Source organism: Cicer arietinum, chromosome 4, assembly GCF_000331145.2.
Source record: "Cicer arietinum cultivar CDC Frontier isolate Library 1 chromosome 4, Cicar.CDCFrontier_v2.0, whole genome shotgun sequence".
In the NCBI taxonomy this organism is placed as follows: domain Eukaryota; kingdom Viridiplantae; phylum Streptophyta; class Magnoliopsida; order Fabales; family Fabaceae; genus Cicer; species Cicer arietinum.
In genome coordinates this window covers 52,106,962-52,116,297 of record NC_021163.2, presented here as the reverse complement: position 1 = coordinate 52,116,297, position 9,336 = coordinate 52,106,962, and the positions used below count along the sequence as shown (strand labels likewise).

The following is a 9,336-nucleotide window of genomic DNA, read 5'->3' as shown; positions in this document are numbered from 1 at the left end:
AAGAGTGTGAGGATAGATAAAGAGATTTAATATATATTTATATAGTTGTAAATTTAAGTTATTAATTTTTATAAGAGAAATATATTGGTCTTGCTCCCTTTGTTTGATTGAGAAAAGAGAGAAATGATATTATTATTGATATGGACAACCCTTAAACTCAAAAATCATATAATTAATATTCTTTTGAAAAAAATAATTTAAATAAGCAATTTATCTAATTAATTACTTAATTTTTTTAACCTGATTAATTAAATTACCAATTAATTTGTATTTTTATTAATTTAACCGATAGCATTTCAGAGCCTTGCCTTTCCTTTATGTAACAAAAGAAAAACAGCCTTATCTTTCATTCTTGTTTCCCATGATACATGTCCCCAACATAACAAAGGTAAATCTGAGTTGGTTGTACAAAACATCGTCACCCTTCAATCTTCAATCTTATTTTGTTATTTATTCACACTCTATATATGACTGTAGGTGGTCATAGAAATGTTTGTATATAGCTTTAAATAGGAAATTATTTTGCCTTGAAAACATGGAAGCTTGCAGACATGAACATGGTTGGAAAAGGAAGACGATTTTTTTTTTAATAAAAGGAAGAGGATTTAGATAAAAATGAGAGAGGGAAGATAAAAACAAAATTTGAGAAAGAGAAATACAAAAACACTTTCTCTTCAACATTCACTTAAGTAAAAACTACTTGAGTTCCACATAAAATTATGGAACTTATTTTCAAATTATGGAATTTTCATTAACTTCACAAAAAAATTTATCAAAACTCTCTGATACTCCCTCTAACCTTAAAAAAATATGAGGATAATAAATTAACAAAGATGATATATTTAATTTTACATTATATCCGTAGTTTAACCACGGTGTATAATGAAAGGTGTAATTAAAGGACCCATCAATTATTGGAAACTGACACCTTTCCGTACTCTGTTTAAAATCCTGTCAGTAGCAAATTTGATACCCCACACCAATAATCCATCTGCAGAAAACTACAAAATTAATAAAAATGATAGGTGGGTGTTGTGTTATCCAGCAGCTCAACTTCCTTCTGGTTCCCCAATTACACACTACTACCGGACACCACCATAGGTACAAAAATGTATTCCAAAGTTAACTTTATACTGTCAATAACTCATTTTCTCACCAGCTCATCTGGAATAAGAAAACAAGATTATCCGGGAAATTAATTTCACAAAGGGATTTCTTTGGTAGAGTGTATTAGAAATGAAATTCCTATACGGACACTGCTGGCATCCCATCTTCTTCCTATTTTTCTTATTGAGGGAACATTAGAAAACGCCTTTTTAGCCCCATTACCAATGATTCAACATATCTTTCTTTCCACATTTAGTCAGTAGCATTGTGTATGCTTTCGTCTTTGAAGTTGAGACACCCAGAAAGGCACAAGCTTTTGGGTCACGGTTGTGGTAAAAGTTGCATTGTAATCATTCATATTGCAAAAAATTGCAGTCAAATGTAATTGATGCGGTCCCAATTACAATCACATTGAGGTAACAGGGTTATCAAAAACTCTGAAACCACAACCCAAATTGTTGTGGTGGACCTTTATTTAAAACTTTAATAAAACGCACATGGTTGTTTCAAAGGGTGTGGCAATAAAAGCCAATGTCACACAACAACCACAGTAGATAAGTCATTAATAAGATAACAACACATCAGTATCAGCTAGAAGACCCAGATTGACTTTGTTGAATGATATGCACCACAAATAATTTAAACAAGGATGGAACGTCAAAAATAGTAACATACCAGATACTATTAGCATGATTTTACATTACATATTTGAACCATATCTTTCCTTAAATACTGAAAGGCCTGAGTACAAACTCTTAGACAGAGTACCATGGCCTATGATTACAGTATTATTATAGAACAGAAATCAAACTGTGTTGAATAAACCATTCAATTTGGAATATGAAATGCCTACTAGAAGAATGGTTTCATAATTATATATACATTCATAAAATCATATATACACAGAAAAAAGTAGCAAAAGCAGTAAGATATAAAGAAAGAAACAAATGGGTTTTTTATTCACTTCAGTAGCACCCCACAACAATCAAGTTACAAACACATTATTCTCAGTCACTAACACTGATCAATCTAACAAATGGATAAGAATTGCAGATAAAAATCTCAAAACAGAGATCTTACAGAGTAGAACTGGTAGTCCGTCTTTCGGATACTAGTCCTCTCTCAAACAACTAAGGACACCAAAAAAGGTGAAAATGAAGGACAAAAAAAAGAAAAGCTCACCAGCAGCTATGCCAAATGCTTACCATGGCCACTTTAAACTGACCTCAATAATTATAATGCTCAATCGGCAGCCACAAAGCATGAAATTCTGAAGAAAAAAACAATACTCCAATAAAATTGGAGTAACAATCGATCATCAGATACACATTTACTCATCAACCTAAACCTAGGAAATTGAATAACTAAACTTGCACTCTCAAGTCTCAATCAGAAGAGTAATAAAATTGAGTAAAATTAAAAACCCACCATGAAAACGAAACCGAAGCAGCAACTCATCTTCATTCAACTTGAAACACTCTCTCACTCTTCACATTCCATTTCATTCTGTTCCATTACACTTGCTTTTGCATACCAATCAAGCTTCAATCACTAGTGTTATTCATGATTCATATCATAATCACACCAATCCATTCCATGCTTCAATTTTCCTCCACCAAAGAACTCAATAATCTAAACAAAGTAATTCATCATCATCCTCTTCTAAAAACCTAATCAGTTTTCCCACCTAGGAAAACCCTAATTGAGTTCCTCAATTCTAGGACATCTCAATTCCAAAATAAACAATAACCTAACCCTAAAATTTGACTAAGAATCTTCTAATTGTCCACACACAACAAGCAAAAATCACAAAACAATAGCCATAAAATTAAAACACACACATCATAATATATATAAATATATACTAAGAGCTTCAACAATGAAGTTCCAATCAATGAAGCTCCAATCAATGATGTTCGTCGTCTCCCCGACCGGAATTTCCGTTACCGGACAATGAAGCGAGCAAATTAAGATGTCCAGGAAGGTAATTCCCTAACCTCGCCGCCGAAGCTTCTCCCATGGAAGCTTGATGTTGTTGTTGCTGCTGCTGTTGATGATGAAACAACGAATTATGCTGTTGCTGTTGCGGAGAAATGGAAAGAACTTCCGACGGAGGTTGTGCTGCGGCGGCGGCGAAGCTCCAAAGTTGAGCGAAGTCAGGCCTTGACGGAAGCGCCCAAAGAGCCGGTGGAGCGGTAGGTGCAGCAACGGAAACGGCGTCATCTTGTTCAGAACGTAACCGTTTTCCGAGAATGAAAGGAGAAGGAGGGTGAAAAGGTTTGTGTTCAGAGAGAGATGAAAATGAAGCGGGAGTAGTTCCGGTGCCGGTGGCAGCGATGATGGAGGGTTCCGCCTGTCGGAGAAGCCATTCGATGGTTTGACCGTCGGATTTGTGACCGAGCTCACGTGTTAACTGGAAAACACGTGCGGCGCAAATAATTGGCATACGTATTCTTCTTCCACGTCCGTCTACTTTGCTGTGACGGTCTTTTGACGGCGGTTTTTTAACGGCGATGGTCTTTTGAGAGTCTGTTGTTGTGCCGTTAGTGACGGTTACGGCGTTAGTTGTTTCCTTGCAGTTAGACATGAAATAAATTGGGGTTTGTAATAGTTAGAGTTTATTCTTTTTTAATTGGATTGTGGAGAGTTGAGAGTGGAGAATGGGAATGAGGGGTTTTGGGTTTTGATTAATTGGTGAAATTGGAAAAATGAAGTGAAAAAGAGAAAGAGAGAGGAGAAGGTAGAAGGAGGAGAAGTGTGCGTAGTGTAATGTAATGATTGAGTTGGAAACAGGAGAAGGTGGAGATAGGAAGAAGGCACATGGGTGGTGGGTCCCAGTACTTGTATTACACAGCTCACACCCCTCTAGCTCTTTTCTCTTTCTCTGTTTTACACTATACTAACTACTATCTTCTCCACTTGTTTCCCACGCGCCTTCTTCATTTCTTTCCCAAATAAATCACCTCACGTGTTGGGTTTATTCGCCTCCAAAAACTTCAACCGACCCAAACCATGGATCAGAAAGTCTTAACTGGGCCTAACACGGTAAATTGGGGAGTTTTGTACGAGGTACCCCCAATTTTACCTGCCACCCTCCAGTACTTTTTAAAGACTATTATACTCCTCTGTAAAATAGTATAAAAGCATAAAAAAATTATCATTCTGATTTTACACCCTACCACCTTCGAAAATTTTGAAAAAAAAATGTAGGATTCGAAAGTTTAAAAGTTTCGAAATGCATTTTAGTAAGTTACTCGAAACTTTTGTTATTTTAAAACCTTCGAAATGCAATTTCTTTCAAAAAAATACAAATTTTCAAAAATTTGGATAAACACCAAATTTTCGAAATGGACATTATTCGAATATTTGGTTGCATTTGAAAGTTTTGAAATAAAATAATGCTTCCAATATTTAGCCTTTCACGAAACTTTCGAAATGTATATTCGAATTTTTAGAAATTTCAAAATGAAATTGTGCTTCGAAAGTTTGGCTTTTCACAAAAGTTTCGAAATTATTATTCGAATTTTTAAGATTTTCAAAAATCAGATTTCGAACTTTTTACAATAAGTCAAAGTTTCGAAATGTTTTTTTATTTTTTTTTAAATTCAATATTTAGAATATTATTTTTAATTAAATTTGTTACTAATTTTGAAATTAGGTATGAGTAGAGTTGATGTTTCTGCTTCAAAAAATGATATAGATTCTACAGAAAAATTCACCACTGATCAGGTATTATTATTACTACTGATGATTCATCACCGATTAAATTTTTATTATAGCGATATAGTTAATGTTTTATTTGAAACGTATTTTGTAGGTATTTTCTTCTCGAGAAGCTGTATTTGAATGGGCAAAAACCATTGGAAGATAAAATGGAATTTTAATTGTTACCATTCGATCAGATAAAGCAAACGGTCCAGTAACTTGCTCTCATAAGGAAAACTGTCCATTTACTCTCAAATGTGTACCATTAAGTGTTGGTGAAGGATGAAAAATTAGTGTTCGTTGTGGGACACACAATCATGAATTACTTGATACTGTAATCGGTCATTCTTATTTGGGGCGTTTAAACGAAGAAGAGAGGAAATTTGTGAATGATATGACAAAGTATAAGCTTGCACCCAGATTCATTCTAAATGCTTTGAAAGTGAGAAATGAAACCAATGTCACTATTCCCAGTCAAATATATAAAGCAAGGAGTACTTATTGATCATCATTGAGAGGTTCGAACACAGAAATGCAGCATCTGTTGAAGTTAATACAACAAGAAAATTATGTGCATTGGACAAGAAGGCGGGAAAATTCTGATATTTTGAGAGATATTTTTTGGACGCATCCTGATTGTATAAAGTTGTTAAACATATTTCATTTTGTTTTGATATGTGATAGCACATACAAAACAAACAGATATTGGTTACCATTACTTGAAATAGTCGGTGTCACATCTACTAGTTTGACATTTTCAGTTGGGTTTGCTTATTTGGAAAAAGAGCGACAAGATAACTTCATCTGGGCATTTGAAAAGGTACGAATGTTGTTCAAATCTGAGTCTTTGATTTCTAAAGTTATTGTGACTAATAGAGATCTTGCCATGATGAATGCGATTAGTGTTGTGTTTCCTACTTCAATACATTTGCTATGTCGTTTTCATATTGAAAAAAATGTTAGGGCAAAATGCAAACAATATGTCAAAAAGGATAGACAAGAAGAAGTAATGGATTTATGGAAAAAGATTGTCTATTCGACTAGTGTGGAAGAGTATGATCATCATTTGCAACAATTTGAGCTATTGTGTGCCGATATTATTCTTTTTGTTGATTATGTGAAAGATTCATGGTTAACACCTTACAAAGAAAGGTTTGTCAACGTTTGGACCAATAGAGTGATGCATTTGGGGAACACAACATCTAACAGGTATTTTTAAAATATGAATTGTGTTGTTTTAGCAAACATGATTTACTAGTTTATGTGATTTGTTTTAATTTGTGTTATTTAATTTATTTGTAGAGTTGAGTCTGCTCATTGGAGATTGAAAAACATGCTTCAAACTAGTTTTGGTGATTTGTGTAAAAGTTGGGATACAGTGAATATGATGTTGAAGAACCAAATATGTATCATTCAATCTTCTTTTCAGAAAACCATCAAGGACGTTGAGCACGGGTATAATTCACAATTTTTTTAAAATCTACATCACTGTGTATCAAGAAAATGTATGAAAGAAATTGATAAACAGTTGGAAAGGGTGAAGATTGTAGGTACTAACAAAACAGAATGTGGTTGTTCAATTAGAACAACTCATAGATTACCATGTGCTTGTGAGTTGGCTAAGTTGCAGATATATGGTAATGTTATCCCTTTAGATAGCATTCATGATTTTTGGAAACAGTTAAGCATTGAGCATGAATTAGAGGATGAAGAATCTTTATCAGATTATGACTTTTCTGAAGAGTTGGAAGCAATGAAAGCGTACATGAAGAAACACGATATTATAAGTCAAAGGATATTCAAGGCAAAGGTACGTGAAGTTGTATTTCCACATACCACATCAATACTTGCACCACCAGAGAAAGTGAGAACCAAAGGAGCTGGTAAAAAGAAAAAAGAATTTGATACTCCTCGTGATCCTTCATATTGGGAGTATGTTGATGCTTCTCAAGAATCTGCAAAGGCAAGGCAACCATCTCAATCATCTCAACGTTCTGCAAGGCAACAATCTCAATCATCTCAACATTCTTTTAAGACACAATTTCCTACTTATATACGTCCGTGTATTGAGGACATAGTAGATGTTGTGGCTGATGGAAATTGTGGGTTTCCTGCAATTGCAGCATTGCTAGGTTGGACCGAAGAATATTGGGCCTTAGTTCGATCACAATTGGATAAAGAGATTGGTCTACATAAAGATGTTTATTCTAATGTTTTTGATGACAATGTGGAATCAGTGCGCAACTCATTGAAAATATCAAAATTGGGTGCTCAAGGAAAAGATAAGTAGATGCCTTTACCAAACTTGGGTTACGTGATAGCAACACTATATAATGTCATATTGGTGTCGTTGTCTCGTAATCTGAATATGACATTTTTCCCGCTAAACAAATCACCATCGAAATAGACTTTTGTTCACTCTTTACTAGCAATTGGATTTGTTAACGAAAATCATTGGGTACAGGTAAAATTAATGCTTAATGTTGTTTATTAAATTAATGTTAAAAAATTTATTATTCAGATAAATTAATTTGTAACCTTTTTTTATTCAGATCAAATTGAAGTCTGATTGTCCTTTGCCACATACGTCACAAAAATGGAAAGACTTTTGTAGTGACACAGCAAAGAGTTGGGAAGTAGCTTATGTAGCACGTATGAAGCATTGGGAACACATTGATCCATCATTTATCAGATCATCTTGTATTTCATTAAATGAAGATTAGAATATGTTGTATATCACTGTTTATGGATTATTATAATATCTTGTTTTATCATTTTCAGTATCTTTTATTATGAATTAACTTAAAATAAATGCGGATTAACATAACACATAACACAATATATCTCAAATCACTAAACATATCACATAATCACAAAATATCTCAAATTACAGTACATAACACATAACACAAAATATATCAAATTACTAATCATCGTACAAAAGACTTAACTCACTTAAAATCTCATGAATTTCACTAAACGGCTCTACCAAGTCTCTGCCGATAGGTCACTAATCCACCTTCAACAGCATGTTTTGCAATCCACCTACATGCTCTTGGAAGATGTGCAGAAACCGCACCTCTATCGCCCCGCTTACAGATCCTTGGAAAGTGTTCGTAAATCCAGCACTGCAACAAAAGTAACATAATACAACTTAATTTAAATACATAAGTAAAATAATACAACTTAATAAATAAAATAATTAAATAAATGGATATACCTGTAAAAGGGTCATGTAACCTCCCAACTGTCGAGTGTCGTGGACAGCTCCATCTCCCATATTGTCATAAAGGAAAACCAATGTCGCGGCAGCCCACGAATAGTATCGACGACGATCTAAATCAATAAATAAACTAATGTATTTTGCCTCCACACGCGTATGTGTTTTATCGGCAAAAATTGTGATGTCAACTAAATGCAATAGATACGTTCTAGCCGCACACTCAAACTGGTTAATTTGAATGAGACGACTATATAAATCACACAACCATTGCAATCTAAATTGGGTACATTTATTAAAATTAATCTCAGCTAGAGATTCCTCCCATGTTGCACCTAAGTACTCATGTGCAGCTCTTGCAACATTATTAGTGTTCATATTCACAGGTGCATTAAAAAATTTACCATGAGGTGATATGTGAAGAAGAGTCGCGACGTCGTCTAAAGTAATAGTCATCTCTCCAAATGGCAAATGAAATTAGCTGGTCTCCCTGTGCCATCTTTCAACAAATGCGGAGATCACACCAGCATCAGCCATAGTGAGGTAGGTCGAAGACAGAGGTAGCAGCCCAGATTCTCGAATTCAATGCTCTACAGGATATGGCACAGGAACTTCAGAAAACTTATTCAATTTCAATCCATGAGTAATGAATTTTAACGGTCCACGATCCTGCGAGTAATTACAAAGTAATTAATTAATAAAATAACCTTAAATTAATAATTGAATAAATAAATTTAAATAAACAATTAATTAAATCAACTTAAATAAATAATTGAATAAATAAAATTTAAATAAACAATAAATTAAATAAACTTAATTAAATAACCTTAAATTAATAATTGAATAAATAAATTTAAATAAACAATTAATTAAATAAATAAATAATTCAATAAATATATTTAAATAAACAATTAATTAAATCAACTTAAACAAATAATTGAATAAATAAATTTAAATAAACAATAAATTAAATAAACTTAATTAAATAACCTTAAATTAATAATTGAATAAATAAATTTAAATAAACAATTAATTAAATAAATAAATAATTCAATAAATATATTTAAATAAACAATTAATTAAATCAACTTAAACAAATAATTAAATAAATAAATTTAAATAAACAATAAATTAAATAAACTCAATTAAATAACCTTAAATTAATAATTGAATAAATAAGTTTAAATAAACAATTAATTAAATAAATAAATAATTCAATAAATAAACTTAAATAAATAATTGAATAAATTTATTTAAATAAACAATTAATTATATAAACTTAATTTATATAAATTGATTAAATA

The 9,336-nt window shown here is 32.6% G+C and overlaps 2 protein-coding genes across 2 annotated transcripts; one reads left to right on the top strand and one right to left on the bottom strand.

Annotated features, from left to right (window-relative positions):
• Positions 1-2,039: 2,039 nt before the first annotated feature.
• On the bottom strand, positions 2,040-3,949 carry LOC101492981 (transcription factor TCP21-like). The gene is made up of 2 exons (XM_004498054.4): positions 2,536-3,949; positions 2,040-2,377 (listed from the first exon to the last, which is right to left on the bottom strand). Exon 1 carries the CDS (start codon positions 3,692-3,694, stop codon positions 3,014-3,016), a length of 681 nt encoding a protein of 226 aa, XP_004498111.1. The 5' UTR covers positions 3,695-3,949; the 3' UTR covers positions 2,040-2,377; positions 2,536-3,013.
• A 1,477-nt stretch (positions 3,950-5,426) lies between these two features.
• On the top strand, positions 5,427-7,102 carry LOC140920105 (uncharacterized). Its single transcript, XM_073367424.1, has 2 exons — positions 5,427-6,021; positions 6,115-7,102. Exon 2 carries the CDS (start codon positions 6,320-6,322, stop codon positions 7,100-7,102), a length of 783 nt encoding a protein of 260 aa, XP_073223525.1. The 5' UTR covers positions 5,427-6,021; positions 6,115-6,319.
• Positions 7,103-9,336: the final 2,234 nt, after the last annotated feature.

Excerpts from the sequence above, each read along its gene's own strand:
- LOC101492981 (XM_004498054.4), bottom strand. The coding sequence starts at position 3,694 with ATGTCTAACTGCAAGGAAACAACTAACGCCGTAACCGTCACTAACGGC.
- LOC140920105 (XM_073367424.1), top strand. The coding sequence starts at position 6,320 with ATGAAAGAAATTGATAAACAGTTGGAAAGGGTGAAGATTGTAGGTACT.